This window comes from Symphodus melops (genome assembly GCF_947650265.1).
Source record: "Symphodus melops genome assembly, chromosome: 20".
NCBI classification, from domain to species: domain Eukaryota; kingdom Metazoa; phylum Chordata; class Actinopteri; order Labriformes; family Labridae; genus Symphodus; species Symphodus melops.
Window position 1 is genome coordinate 134,455 of NC_136710.1, and position 15,665 is coordinate 150,119.

The 15,665-nt window shown below is 46.3% G+C and overlaps 1 protein-coding gene across 1 annotated transcript in view; it reads right to left on the minus strand.

Moving 5' to 3' along the window:
• Window positions 1–944: 944 nt before the first annotated feature.
• The window catches only part of LOC306841756 (neuropeptide Y receptor type 2-like), a 30,158-nt gene continuing 15,437 nt past the window's right edge, over window positions 945–15,665 (minus strand). The window contains exons 2-6 of the mRNA XM_079371720.1: window positions 13,042–13,277; window positions 12,275–12,407; window positions 7,732–7,897; window positions 5,960–6,113; window positions 945–2,369 (exon numbers count right to left, since the gene is read on the minus strand). Coding sequence (XP_079227846.1) covers window positions 1,794–2,369; window positions 5,960–6,113; window positions 7,732–7,897; window positions 12,275–12,407; window positions 13,042–13,212 — 1,200 coding nt within the window. The 5' untranslated portion in view covers window positions 13,213–13,277 and the 3' untranslated portion in view covers window positions 945–1,793. The remainder of the gene's footprint in view (window positions 2,370–5,959; window positions 6,114–7,731; window positions 7,898–12,274; window positions 12,408–13,041; window positions 13,278–15,665) is intronic.

Genomic DNA, 15,665 nt, shown 5'->3' on the forward strand with positions numbered 1-15,665 from the left:
TCTGCTGCCATGTAGACAGGATATCTGCTGCCATGTAAACAGGATATCTGCTGTCATGTGAACAGGATATCTGCTGCCATGTGAACAGGATATCTGCTGTCATGTGAACAGGATATCTGCTGTCATGTGAACAGGATATCTGCTGTCATGTGAACAGGATATCTGCTGTAATGTAATAAACAGGATATCTGCTGTCATGTAATAAACAGGATATCTGCTGTCATGTGAACAGGATATCTGCTGCCATGTGAACAGGATATCTGCTGCCATGTGAACAGGATATCTGCTGCCATGTGAACAGGATATCTGCTGTCACACACACATCTCTTGAGTGTGCAGACCCTCAGCCAAGAATCAAGAGTGTAAGGCACGATGTTCAGACCGTTATGAGTGGTGACATCAGAAGCCCTTAATGAACCTTGCTGTGATTGGCCGTCACCTTTCTTCGTGACCAGGTATTGGTTGATGTGTGAAATCTGATCCTTAAGTGATGTCACTTGATTCAATGTTGGTTTGGGATCAAAAATTAAACTATGAACTAAGAGACCTCTGCAAGCTCCCGGCTACATCAACTCAAGCTAGCTCTCCAAACCTCGACCTTTGACCGACCTGTCTGTGGCTGTGTGGCATTGTGGGAAATGTAGGCACCAGATTGTGAGAAAAAAGAGGACATTGAAAAGATGATCTATGGGAACTAATCTTGACTTCGGAGGGTCTTATATTAAAAGCTGGCTTTGATGACAACATGGAAAAATGAAGCAACAAGGGAACATTTGAGAACACAAAGGTAGAATCAGATAATCATTTAATAGCTTGTCTGTGTCCTGGATGTCTTTCTTCTATGACCTCATTGTCCCACATGTCTCTCCTCCCTCTGATCCTTTTGGTGTTTATTTCTCCACTGCCCCTTTTCCTTTTTCCTGACGCTGTTCAGTCAAATCAGTTAAACCTTTAACACCTCCCTCTGACCTTTGGTCCCCTCAGTCATCATGTTTTACATTCCTCTATAAAAAGCACATTGAACACACATTTGTATTACAGAACAAAGTTAGCGATTTCACAAAGCTTGCATCATGCATCCTCGTCCTCCTACAACACAATCTGTCCTTTTTCTTCAAACCAACATTTGAAGTTTTTAGGGAACATGCAAAAAATCCTCTCTTTTCTTTTGTTGTAAACAAACCATGACGTGGTCCTTTCGGCCACTTCAAGCCACGGTGGGATTAACGTACGAGCTAAATCCTTCACCTGGAGTAAGGAGGGCGTACAGCCCAATTCAGTCATCAATCAATGTTCAGCATTGTCCAATCAAATGTCAAATGACTGAAATCAAAACCACGTCTTCTTCCTCTTTGGTAAATCATGAGTCTTCATCAAAAAACAAAACGCACTCCAAAGTGGTCTTTAAAGTTCTGCAGTCCACCGCGCCCCCACAGGAAATTCATCTGGATAGGTTCAGGAAGCTGTGAGTCATTGGTGAAGCTCCTTCTCTCAAGTCATTTTGCTTCTTGTAATCCTGGCCCTTCTGAGGCTTGTACACTATTTCAGGCTCCTAAAAACTCTGTAATCCTGCTGTTGCCTTGTTCAATCATTTCTTTGATCTTGATCTCCCGTCTGTTTCTGGCTCCATGTGGAATCTCTGTCTCTCTCTCGTTGTTTGTCCTCTCAAGAACAAAAGATTTCCTCACAATGATTTTCTATTCCTTTCTCGTCCCGTCAGCTCCACATCCATTTAATTTCATCCATCCTCTGTTAAATCCGTCGCCCTCCTTGTTCCCGCCTCCCTCTGGCTCTCACACGTCAGTGGCATTCAGCCGGATGGAAACCACATCTTGGGTTTCAAGCACTATCTTCTTTGCCCTCCCTCCTCCTCCTCCTCCTGCTCCAACTGGGTGGATGCTATCCAGTCGTCCACTTCTCGCCCCTCCCTTATGACACTTGAAGACGGCGAGAAAGGCTGCTCGGTAGTTGCGGTTCATCCAGCCATACAGCAGTGGGTTGGCGAAAGTGGAGCACATGGCGACCACGTGGAAGATGGTGTAGAGCAGGCGGTAGTCACGCATGTCCAGTACTGTGCTGTCGATGTCTGTGGCCAACTGGAAGGCGTGGAAGGGCAACCAGCTGACAGCAAACACTACCACCATGGTCACCAACATCTTGGTGGTTTTACGCCGACGGCGGTGTCGCTCTGAGCCTGCGCTGCTGCTGCCGCCATTCTCTGCTGGGCTGACGTGTCCACGCAGTTTGGACCAGATGCGGGCGTAGGCGAAGGAGATGATGGACAGGGGTAAAAAGTACTGCAGGATCAACATGGAGATGCTGTAGACGGTGCCGTCAGTGTTTTTACCAGGCCACTTCTCTGTGCAGCCCTTCAGACGAGACAGAGAGAAAAGGAGGTCAGAATAATTTCATAGTCTGACTAAAACATTCTTCCATCAACAGTACAATATGTAAAATATTTATACATACACACACAAACATACATGTTCCTAAAAGTAGAGGAGAAATGAGAATAATACATTTTGTCTTCATAAAAAAAATACTTCTAATCCACTCCAAAGAATCCTGTGTCAAAGTCCAGGTGCAAAGTCCGGCCCAGGATGCTGGTCTGTGCACACAGCAAACACCAGTACAGCCAGTACAGCCAGTACAGCCAGTACAGCCACTACAGCGCTCCATCTGGTTGGAAATGGAAATTTCATTTGTTTCATTTGGTTGATGTCCCAAACTTCCTGGATCCATAGATTGTAAGTAGGAGGATCTGCTTTAAGCCAGCGCTTGGTGATGCATTCAGGGCCGTTGAGAAAACAACATTTAACTGGTACCTTTTGGCCCTCTGGTGTTACTCCCAGTGATGCCACCAGGGGGTCTTGTGGAATGACCTTTTGGAAGACCTCTTTCAGTGCATCAAATACTTCTACCCAGAACACACTCGGTTTCAGACATGACCAGAAAATGTTGGTATGATTAGTCACAGGAGCTGGGGCGTGCCTGGAACATTTGGATGTTATTTCTGGGGTTCTATTTCCCATTTCAACTCCCTCCACGTGTTCCAGTTTCTAACCAAGTGTGCTGATTTTTCTTCTGATTTTCAGAGTCCAGTCTGTTGAGTGTCATAGTGGTCTCTGTCCAGTCTGCTGAGTTTCATAGTGGTCTCTGTCCAGTCTGCTGAGTTTCATAGTGGTCTCTGTCCAGTCTGTTGAGTTTCAGAGTGGTCTCTGTCCAGTCTGCTGAGTGTCATAGTGGTCTCTGTCCAGTCTGCTGAGTTTCATAGTGGTCTCTGTCCAGTCTGCTGAGTGTCATAGTGGTCTCTGTCCAGTCTGCTGAGTTTCATAGTGGTCTCTGTCCAGTCTGCTGAGTTTCATAGTGGTCTCTGTCCAGTCTGTTGAGTTTCAGAGTGGTCTCTGTCCAGTCTGCTGAGTGTCATAGTGGTCTCTGTCCAGTCTGCTGAGTTTCATAGTGGTCTCTGTCCAGTCTGCTGAGTGTCATAGTGGTCTCTGTCCAGTCTGCTGAGTTTCATAGAGGTCTCTGTCCATTCTGCTGAGTTTCATAGTGGTCTCTGTCCAGTCTGCTGAGTTTCATAGTGGTCTCTGTCCAGTCTGCTGAGTTTCATAGTGGTCTCTGTCCAGTCTGTTGAGTTTCAGAGTGGTCTCTGTCCAGTCTGCTGAGTGTCATAGTGGTCTCTGTCCAGTCTGCTGAGTTTCATAGTGGTCTCTGTCCAGTCTGCTGAGTGTCATAGTGGTCTCTGTCCAGTCTGCTGAGTTTCATAGTGGTCTCTGTCCAGTCTGCTGAGTTTCATAGTGGTCTCTGTCCAGTCTGTTGAGTTTCAGAGTGGTCTCTGTCCAGTCTGCTGAGTGTCATAGTGGTCTCTGTCCAGTCTGCTGAGTTTCATAGTGGTCTCTGTCCAGTCTGCTGAGTGTCATAGTGGTCTCTGTCCAGTCTGCTGAGTTTCATAGAGGTCTCTGTCCATTCTGCTGAGTTTCATAGTGGTCTCTGTCCAGTCTGCTGAGTTTCATAGAGGTCTCTGTCCATTCTGCTGAGTTTCATAGTGGTCTCTGTCCAGTCTGTTGAGTGTCATAGTGGTCTCTGTCCAGTCTGCTGAGTTTCATAATGGTCTCTGTCCAGTCTGCTGAGTTTCATAATGGTCTCTGTCCAGTCTGCTGAGTGTCATAGTGGTCTCTGTCCAGTCTGTTGAGTTTCAGAGTGGTCTCTGTCCAGTCTGCTGAGTTTCATAGTGGTCTCTGTCCAGTCTGCTGAGTGTCATAGTGGTCTCTGTCCAGTCTGCTGAGTTTCATAGAGGTCTCTGTCCATTCTGCTGAGTTTCATAGTGGTCTCTGTCCAGTCTGCTGAGTTTCATAGAGGTCTCTGTCCATTCTGCTGAGTTTCATAGTGGTCTCTGTCCAGTCTGTTGAGTGTCATAGTGGTCTCTGTCCAGTCTGCTGAGTTTCATAATGGTCTCTGTCCAGTCTGCTGAGTTTCATAGTGGTCTCTGTCCAGTCTGCTGAGTTTCAGAGTGGTCTCTGTCCAGTCTGCTGAGTGTCATAGTGGTCTCTGTCCAGTCTGTTGAGTGTCATAGTGGTCTCTGTCCAGTCTGTTGAGTTTCATAGTGGTCTCTGTCCAGTCTGCTGAGTTTCATAGTGGTCTCTGTCCAGTCTGCTGAGTTTCATAGAGGTCTCTGTCCATTCTGCTGAGTTTCATAGTGGTCTCTGTCCAGTCTGTTGAGTGTCATAGTGGTCTCTGTCCAGTCTGTTGAGTTTCAGATTGGTCTCTGTCCAGTCTGCTGAGTTTCATAGTGGTCTCTGTCCAGTCTGCTGAGTGTCATAGAGGTCTCTGTCCAGTCTGCTGAGTTTCATAGTGGTCTCTGTCCAGTCTGCTGAGTTTCAGATTGGTCTCTGTCCAGTCTGCTGAGTTTCAGATTGGTCTCTGTCCAGTCTGCTGAGTGTCATAGAGGTCTCTGTCCAGTCTGCTGAGTTTCATAGTGGTCTCTGTCCAGTCTGCTGAGTTTCATAGTGGTCTCTGTCCAGTCTGCTGAGTTTCATAGTGGTCTCTGTCCAGTCTGCTGAGTTTCAGAGTGGTCTCTGTCCAGTCTGCTGAGTTTCATAGTGGTCTCTGTCCAGTCTGCTGAGTTTCATAGTGGTCTCTGTCCAGTCTGCTGAGTTTCATAGTGGTCTCTGTCCAGTCTGTTGAGTGTCATAGTGGTCTCTGTCCAGTCTGCTGAGTTTCATAGTGGTCTCTGTCGGCTGATGCTACTGCAGGTGTATTTAGTAAAGGCAGGAACTGCAGAAGCACCGAGCACATCTTTTTTGTTAACATTAAGCAGGTGTGTGTGTGTGTGTGTGTGTGTGTGTGTGTGTGTGTGTGTGTGTGTGTGTGTGTGTGTGTGTGTGTGTGTGTGTGTGTGTGCTATATAACAGGTTTGGGATCTGTCTGAGCTAGTTATCGTAGTCTGGGCAGAACATTCATACGACTACTTTCAAATAGGGTCAGAGGAAGCAGAGACAAATCCCCATTTATATGTTGAATTAGTTCCCATAATTAGAATCAAAGACAGTTTGTAAGGATGTATAGACCAAGCTATGTAATGCCTTTTTTCTACTCATTCAATCTTTCATGTTTCACACTTCTGTTGTTTATGTCCACGGCCTCGATTTTTGTCAACCTAAGTTTTGATGAATTTAGAAACAGATGAAGAGGGGAGTGAAAAATTGAAAGGTAGAGCGAAATATGTAAGAAAAAAATGATGACAGCGTTAAAGTTAAAATGAAAAAAGGATTAAAGAGAGAGAGGGAGGGAGGGGGGCAGATTCAGGGAAGGAGAGAGGAAAGAGATGGAGAGGAGAAAAGGGAAAGGTAGCGATGGAGGGGAGCCAACAGATTAAAGAGGCAGCTAAGGAGAGAGGCGAGGGTCCTGATCTGAGAGTCACAGCTGTGTGAGTGTGTGTGTGTGTGTGTGTGTGTACCTGGATCGTGTGTCCAGGCTCCAAGGTAAAGGAGCGGTATTCTCTGAAGATAGCCAGAGGGCTGGCGAGCACAGCGCTAAGCACCCAGGTCAGAGCTATGACCCCAAAACACACGTCTTTACGCATCCTGGTCTCCAGGTGGTACACGATACACCTGAAACACAGCGACACACACCTGAGTCCACCTTCAGGGTCTGATAAAGGTCAGACAAGGATCTGTAGCAGATCTTTATAGAGTCCTGGAAGAGAGACAACATAAAGACTCAAACTGTGGCTGAAGCACCTTTTCAATTTCATGCAAATCAAATAGATAATATGAGCCAGAAAGGACTGAGAGAAAGCTGAGTGAAAGCATCAAGACAGGAGCAACATGGGTCCTTCTTCATGGTCCATGTAAAACTCTGACACGTCACTAAACATGATTTCTGTTTTTTTAAAGAAGCTAACCTTCTGACTAGCTTGCGGTGTTAATCTGGATATGTGTTGATGAACATGTTATCTGACATGAAAACACAAGTTACTGAACTGTCTCCTGCAGCTGGTTATGAATCACAGTGATCTGGTCTTCGGTCTGGGGGCGTGGCCTGATTTACGGCTGGTCACAACCGATTTCTTTGTCCAAAGGATCCTCCAGCATGTGGTGTCACTATGATGACTTTACTGCTCCTGATCGAGTCGGAGCCGTCCTAATTCAGATTCATAAATACCAAAGCTGCCTCTGACAGAATACCTGCGACAGCCAATGAGAGCGAGCAGACCAAGTGGATGTTAGTGGCGACCATGTTTGAAAGGTTTCCTGGATTCTGTGAAGTCTGAGAGCTTTATAAACGTTCCAGTGTGCAGCACACAACAGACCTCAGGGGCTCAGATCTGGAGTTTAAACATTCATTTGTCAGGATTCCTTTGCTAGAAACATCATATTTAATAAGTGAGCTGAAATCAGCCTGCGATACCTGGACAGGTGGAGCGAAAAGACTGAGCAGACTGTAGCGAGCGTCAGAGTCGTCTCAAAGGACCCAATGTGTTCACAGATGAAGTTCCTGTTTGGTGCTTTGGAACATAAACTTCAGATTTGAGGCCCACTCACAGGCTGCAGTGGAGAGTGTGTGTATATACACACACACACACACAGAGTGTGACAGAGTGTGGGACGTCAGTACACAGCGATCCCACAGGTTGAAACCAGCTGACCTTTGACCTTGTTTAATCACGTCAGACACAGTTGAGGACAGTTTCCAAAGCAGACCATTATTACATCGGAATTCAAGCGTCTCATTTTATCGGTGAAGTTTTTTTTTTTGAGATTTCTTTTCTTCATGGATCAGAAGAGTGTGCTGGTGACTAATTTGCCTACACAGTTAGAAATAGTACTGAGGGCTGAGGCCCACCCATTCATGCAGAAAGGCTGCATGTATGTATAATGTGTGTGTGGGTGCACATTAGCGATAAGCGTAGTAAGCGGTCTTAGGTGTTGTTGCTATAGCCTGTTGCAAAGACCTATGTTGGCATTGAGCCCCTTTGCTAGCTGTGCTTAAAATACAACAGTTATGTCTTCCTGCTCTCAATTGATCTAGGAAACAGTCTCGTCTCTGCCTGTCAGGTCTTTTGGGACAAAAAATGACCAGGCCGATTAATTTGTTTGTCTCAGTCCAGCCCTGAGCCACACCCACTTCTCATTATCTATCCAAACACTGAAGTGTCTGCACACCTCTATCAGGAACCATATCCAGGTAAACCCTTTGGAGCCAACACATAGTATTTAATCTACCTACCTGTGGCGGTCCAGGGCGATGACGTTGAGTGTTACCGTGGAGACGTGGACGGTAAGCCCCTGGGCGTAAGGCAGCAGGAAACAGAGGGTGCTGCCGAACTTCCACTCTCCCTGCAGCGTGTAGACGAGGGTGAAGGGGAGGCACAGCGTGTTGACCAGCAGGTCAGCTGCAGACGAGAACACGGAGCGCTCAGTCACACTCATCATGTTTACTTCTGTTTGACTTCCTCACGCTCTGATCATCACAGTTTAGGGAAAAAGTGGGACTGCTACTTCTGAATATTAAAATATAAAGGGACTCTGAGACGTCTCCACACCAAGTTCTTCTGATTCTCACGTCTCTTGGGATTGAGCTACTGCTGCCCCCTTCAGTCTGTAAGGACAAGGTGGATTTTCTGATCTGTGTTATCTGCAGGCCCAGTCCTGCTGTGTTTGATCGATCAGCTATTGGTCAATGTGTAAGGGAATGCTGGGCAGCAGGTGCAGCTGCAGCGATCAGAACATCTATTAGACCTCTGATGAGACGTGACAGTCTGTCTGGGACAGGAGAGCCCGGCGGGGACTGGAGCGGGCAAGTCTGCGACCCTCTGAACCATGTCAGATCGGGATATTTAATCTGGAATAAGGGCATCATGCCAAATCAACTTAGATAAAAATCAGATGTGTGCAGGATCTCGTTCATGTGTATTACCCTGACTTGTCTCAGTTGGTTTCCAAAAACACAGAGAGAAAAAGAGAGAGGTAGAAAATGAAAGGATAGAGGACAGGATTGACATTCAGCTGGAGCGGACCGCTGAAGAGAGAGAGGACGGGTTGAGAGGGTGGGGGGACAACATGCAGCCTCGGTATCAATAGCTGATTTTAGAATTGGGGCGGCTGTGGCTCAGTCTCTCAACCGGAGGGGCAGGGTTCGATCTCCAGCCCCTGCAGCTACATGTCTGATGTGTCCTTGATCAGGACACTTAACTTCTAATTGATCAGCTGCTTTGTCAGTGGCATGTAAATGTATATGAATTAATGATGGACTCGTTACTCAGCAGCCTCTACCATCAGTGTGTGAATGTGTATGAATGGATGAGTTCATACTGATGGACTCTGCAGCAGCCTCTACCATCAGTGTGTGAATGTGTATGAATGGATGAGTTAATACTGATGGACTCTTTACTCTGCAGCAGCCTCTACCATCAGTGTGTGAATGTGTATGAATGGATGAGTTAATACTGATGGACTCTGCAGCAGCCTCTACCATCAGTGTATGAATGGATGAGTTCATACTGATGGACTCTGCAGCAGCCTCTACCATCAGTGTGTGAATGGATGAGTTCATACTGATGGACTCTGCAGCAGCCTCTACCATCAGTGTATGAATGGATGAGTTCATACTGATGGACTCTGCAGCAGCCTCTACCATCAGTGTATGAATGGATGAGTTCATACTGATGGACTCTGCAGCAGCCTCTACCATCAGTGTGTGAATGGATGAGTTCATACTGATGGACTCTGCATTGCCTTGCTGGATTCAAACTCTTCTCATTAGCAAACCTGGATTGCTTATGATAAATGACTTCTGCATTCCTTGTGTTCTGCTTTAGCACCCCACACACAGACACGTGCCCGAGGGGAAAACTCGTCTGGTCCTCATGCACGGTGACAAATAATGGAACAGACACATGTCACACGGGTCAACATGTGATGAAAGCTGTGGCACAGTTCAAGGGGACATTAGTAAAAACCAGAAAACAACTTAAGAGAAAACATCGACATAAAGTTTGTCCTTCTTTGTACTTCTTCTTCTCCCCCTTAAATCTCTCTAAGCTGCATGAACTTTAGGATGTGTATGCAGCTAACAGGAAGCAACAAGGTCATACTTAAAGTTTCTCTTCTGCACGTTACCTGGTTGGCTTTTAAACTTCACTCAAACGTGGCCCATTAGGTGAACCTCCACTAGCAGACAAAAGGACAAAGTTTATATGTGAATATTCTAGTTAATGTGCCGCCTAAAATACCTTGAAATATGTTAGCGAGCTGCTACAGGGTACCTTGAAATATGTTAGCGAGCTGCTACAAGGTACCTTGAAATATGTTAACGAGCTGCTACAGGGTACCTTGAAACATGTTAGCGAGCTGCTACAGGGTACCTTGAAACATGTTACGAGCTGCTACAGGGTACCTTGAAATATGTTAACAAGCTGCTACAGGGTACCTTGAAATATGTTAGCGAGCTGCTACAGGGTACCTTGAAATATGTTAACGAGCTGCTACAGGGTACCTTGAAATATGTTAACGAGCTGCTACAGGGTACCTTGAAATATATTAACGAGCTGCTACAGGGTACCTTGAAATATGTTAGCGAGCTGCTACAGGGTACCTTGAAATATGTTAACGAGCTGCTACAGGGTACCTTGAAATATGTTAGCGAGCTGCTACAGGGTACCTTGAAATATGTTAGCGAGCTGCTACAGGGTACCTTGAAATATGTTAGCGAGCTGCTACAGGGTACCTTGAAATATGTTAACAAGCTGCTACAGGGTACCTTGAAATATGTTAGCGAGCTGCTACAGGGTACCTTGAAATATGTTAGCGAGCTGCTACAGGGTACCTTGAAACATGCTACGAGCTGCTACAGGGTACCTTGAAATATGTTAACAAGCTGCTACAGGGTACCTTGAAATATGTTAGCGAGCTGCTACAGGGTACCTTGAAACATGTTACGAGCTGCTACAGGGTACCTTGAAATATGTTAGCGAGCTGCTACAGGGTACCTTGAAATATGTTAACAAGCTGCTACAGGGTACCTTGAAATATGTTAACAAGCTGCTACAGGGTACCTTGAAATATGTTAGCGAGCTGCTACAAGGTACCTTGAAATATGTTAACGAGCTGCTACAGGGTACTGCTACAGGGTACCTTGAAATATGTTAGCGAGCTGCTACAGGGTACCTTGAAATATGTTAGCGAGCTGCTGCAGGGTACCTTGAAATACTTTAGCGAGCTGCTACAGGGTACCTTGAAATATGTTAACGAGCTGCTACAGGGTACCTTGAAATATGTTAGCGAGCTGCTGCAGGGTACCTTGAAATATGTTAGCGAGCTGCTGCAGGGTACCTTGAAATATGTTAGCGAGCTGCTGCAGGGTACCTTGAAATACTTTAGCGAGCTGCTGCAGGGTACCTTGAAATATGTTAGCGAGCTGCTGCAGGGTACCTTGAAATACTTTAGCGAGCTGCTGTAGGGTACCTTGAAATATGTTAGCGAGCTGCTGAAGGGTACCTTGAAATATGTTAGCGAGCTGCTGCAGGGTACCTTGAAATATGTTAGCGAGCTGCTGCAGGGTACCTTGAAATATGTTAGCGAGCTGCTGCAGGGTACCTTGAAATATGTTAACAAGCTGCTGCAGGGTACCTTGAAATATGTTAGCGAGCTGCTGCAGGGTACCTTGAAATATGTTAACAAGCTGCTGCAGGGTACCTTGAAATATGTTAGCGAGCTGCTACAGGGTACCTTGAAATATGTTAGCGAGCTGCTACAGGGTACCTTGAAATATGTTAGCGAGCTGCTACAGGGTACCTTGAAATATGTTAGCGAGCTGCTACAGGGTACCTTGAAATATGTTAGCGAGCTGCTACAGGGTACCTTGAAATATGTTAGCGAGCTGCTACAGGGTACCTTGAAACATGTTAGCGAGCTGCTACAGGGTACCTTGAAATATGTTAGCGAGCTGCTACAGGGTACCTTGAAATATGTTAGCGAGCTGCTACAGGGTACCTTGAAATATGTTAGCGAGCTGCTGCAGGGTACCTTGAAATATGTTAGCGAGCTGCTACAGGGTACCTTGAAATATGTTAGCGAGCTGCTACAGGGTACCTTGAAACATGTTAGCGAGCTGCTACAGGGTACCTTGAAATACGTTAGCGAGCTGCTACAGGGTACCTTGAAATATGTTAGCGAGCTGCTACAGGGTACCTTGAAATATGTTAGCGAGCTGCTGCAGGGTACCTTGAAATACGTTAGCGAGCTGCTACAGGGTACCTTGAAACATGTTAGCGAGCTGCTGCAGGGTACCTTGAAATACGTTAGCGAGCTGCTACAGGGTACCTTGAAATACGCTAGCGAGCTGCTACAGGGTACCTTGAAACATATACTAAGAAGATGTCTTTTTTTTGCCGGTGTTAGGGGACATCAGTCAGTCCGTATTTGACGACCTGGGAAGGGATTTACTTGGACACTTAATCCTGGTTACTGTCCTCTTGTTCCTCTGATGTCTCTAGAAGACTAACGACACCACGAGTCTGAAACCAGAGAACAATGACTCGCTGTTGTTGTTTTTTCTTGCCAGAAAATGTCAAACGATCAATGTTTGATTTCATCTCTCCGTCTTTCTCAAAGAGACGACAGGCATCAGAGACAGATTGAATATAACAGCTGACAGATGTTTGAGTCATCACCACAGATGACCTACAGAGTGCACACACACACATGTGTCTGTGTGCCTGTTTGTCTGTGTGAGTGTGTGTGTGTGTGTGTGTGTGTGTGTGTAAGCATACCAACAGCCAGGTTGGCGATGAAAAAGTTGGTGACGGTGCGAAGCGTCTTGAAGCGGTAGATGACATATATGACCAGAGAATTACCCAGAACCCCCAGCACGATGATGGTGCTGTAGGCCAGAATCAACACGACCTGCAGACGAGAGCAACACAGCTGAGACACTGCACCATGTTATGGATAAGACATGTTTTAGTGGAGAGCTGTCAGAGAGGGAGGGGCTAGGACCAGCTGGTGGGAGTTCAGGGCCTTGCTTAAGGGTACCTCAGCAGTACTTGGGAAGTGACATGGCACCTCTCCAGCTCCAACTTCCATATTTTGGTCCACAACAGGACTTGAATCGGCAACCCTCCAATCCCTTACCCAAGTCCATATGGATGGAGCTCCTGCCTTTAATAGGGCATACACATTATAACTAATGTTAGTGCAATCCGCCTTGTGAACTGTAGGGGGCGATGGAGATTACATGAAAAGGTTTTAAACAAAGGGAATTTATCCTTTTGGATGTTAAAGTTGTTTGATGTGTTTTTCCACCTTCTTAAGGGTCTGACTGTCTGACTGACCAGTATTTAACCTCTCATGTCATTCTGTCAGCATGTCAATCCTCCGTAAACTCTGCAGTTCAATCTTTGGGGTTAAAAGAGTCCAATGAAATGCATGAAAGCCGATTTATCCCCAGACAGGCTCCGTTTATCCTAAACGTCAGTTTGGTCTGAAAGCCCCCAGATGTCAGAGACTCCCTCACACATGCCAGGCTGACTGTATCTACCTGAACACTCAGAAGTGTGATCGGGTCCTCTTGAAAATTCACCCCCTCAAACACCAGCGTTGGCAATGCTGGTGGATCTGGACCGGCTATCTGTTTGTAGTCCTGGTACACAAGTTGGCCGGGGTCATCGTCTGGCAGAAAGTCGTCCCGTGTGGCGTTTAGTGCGTCCATGTCCGTTCATATGTGTCCGGCTAGCAGGGGCATGTTACCAAAGGATGCCGTCTTACACACATAGCCTGCGGGACAACGGAGAAACAGAGAAGACAGGGCGCCATGAGTTCTCCGTCATGAGTCATCATGGTGCATTGACATGTGTTCAGTTAAAAAAGCATCCAGAAAGACAACAGGTGAGCAGAGGAGGTGGACAAAGAGACTCAAGGACGAGAGACGAGGGTTGCTATATCACAACACTCGATCTTAAAGGCTACAGAGAATTGGACAGGACACAGGTGAGACTAACAGGACACAGGTGAGACTAACAGGACACAGGTGAGACAGGTGAGACTAACAGGACACAGGTGAGACTAACAGGACACAGGTGAGACTAACAGGACACAGGTGAGACTAACAGGACACAGGTGAGACAGGTGAGACTAACAGGACACAGGTGAGACTAACAGGACACAGGTGAGACTAACAGGACACAGGTGAGACTAACAGGACACAGGTGAGACTAACAGGACACAGGTGAGACTAACAGGACACAGGTGAGACTAACAGGACACAGGTGAGACTAACAGGACACAGGTGAGGCTAACAGGACACAGGTGAGGCTAACAGGACACAGGTGAGGCTAACAGGACACAGGTGAGACTAACAGGACACAGGTGAGACTAACAGGACACAGGTGAGACTAACAGGACACAGGTGAGACTAACAGGACACAGGTGAGACTAACAGGACACAGGTGAGACTAACAGGACACAGGTGAGACTAACAGGACACAGGTGAGACTAACAGGACACAGGTGTCAGTAGAAGTGTCTCCTGCTTGTCTTTGTCCTTAATGAGGTGATGCTGCTAACCAGTGATGGGAGCTTCAAACAGCTGAGTAGCATCACGCTGCTTATCTCACTTCATGCTGTGATGATGGATTTACTAATTAAGCAGCCTGCTTTGTCAAAAAGCTGACAGCTGTTCCCGCCTGCACAGAATGACTGCTGCTCTTCACATAAACAGCCATGTTTAAAGACAAACACCCCATCTATGCATTCTCTGTGACACATGAACTTCTGTAAACAGAGACACAGCGTGCATGTCATGTCCTCGTTAAGACTTAAAGATCTGTCATGGAGACGTTTGTCCTGAACCTCCTTTTCACTGCAGAGACAGGAAGAGTCTTCTTTCTCTGGTCAGGGTACAAACATCATCCCAACATGAGGCGTCATGCTGCAGGTCCAGTTCTCAGGTTAAGGTACAAGCAGAATAAATATCCCATCAATAATCAATCCCTTTTCTTTATTATCTCAACTTGATCAGATCTTTTTAGGGATTAAAAATAGGCCAATCCCCTCCGAGACAAACGAGAGACTCTGAGTGTTATTGTGTTGTAGTAGCAGAGTCAAAAAGCACACCTTCGGTTTATCGCCGTTCTGCTGAAGACTTCTCGTTGGATCTCTGAGCGGGACAATTGATTATTTGTTCGAGCTGATAACAATTAATGGAATCCATGAAAGTCCTGACCTGGAAACACACTGACACTGATGGTTTAATCCAGGCAGAGCAAAGCGAGTGAAATGGTTGTCAGACGTGTGTGATCCCGTCTGAAGACGAGGTTAATCCAGCTTCTCCTTTTTGCTGCTTTCTTTTGAGGCCGTTCGGAGCACAGATCCTTTTTCTAGCAGCCTTTCAGTTTGAACGTTTTGAGAACAAAGCGAGGGTTTAGAGCTGGGCACAAAGGTGATGAGAGTGATCAGGATGAGTTCAGACTCAGGGAGAGAGTCTTTTTCTGCTCCACCAGTCCCAAAGCAGCAGGTTCAATGGTTTTACTGGGGCTTGTTTTCTGATCTTTGAGCCCTTCACTGTCGGACATATACAACAGATGCACCAAGGATCAGCACTAGACTTCATGAAGCCACATTTGAATCTTATGGATCATCTTTATGGAGAATTTATGAGGATCAGCATGAGACTGAGTGAAGCTACAAGCGCTCTCAGTGAGTCACATGACCAACCGTGACAATAAAGTCACATGGTGTATTATACAAGCCTTTTTGTACTCATGGCCCACTGGTGCTCTAATGGGACTGAGAGGCTGAAGACAAACATCCCTCGGTTCAGTGACTAATGAACTGACCAAACGACTTGTTGATTCAGTGCTGAATTGATTGATCTAATTAGCTGTCTTATTGACTCTGCAGAGGACAGGCTGTGCAGTCTCAGCTGTAAATCGAACAGACATCTCACTGATTCCAGAGCTCCAACCACTCAGCGCTGCTTCACAGACGTGGCTCCAAACAAAGACCATTCAGAAATACCAAAGGTTACTCAGTGTGTGGTTTCTGCACAGGACTGTAAATCCAAAGTCAATTCACCATAAAGAAACGAATGGTAGAGTCATCCCCACACCATGAAGAGTACCACACACGACTCCATGGCAGATCCTCAGCATACAAACACAATGAG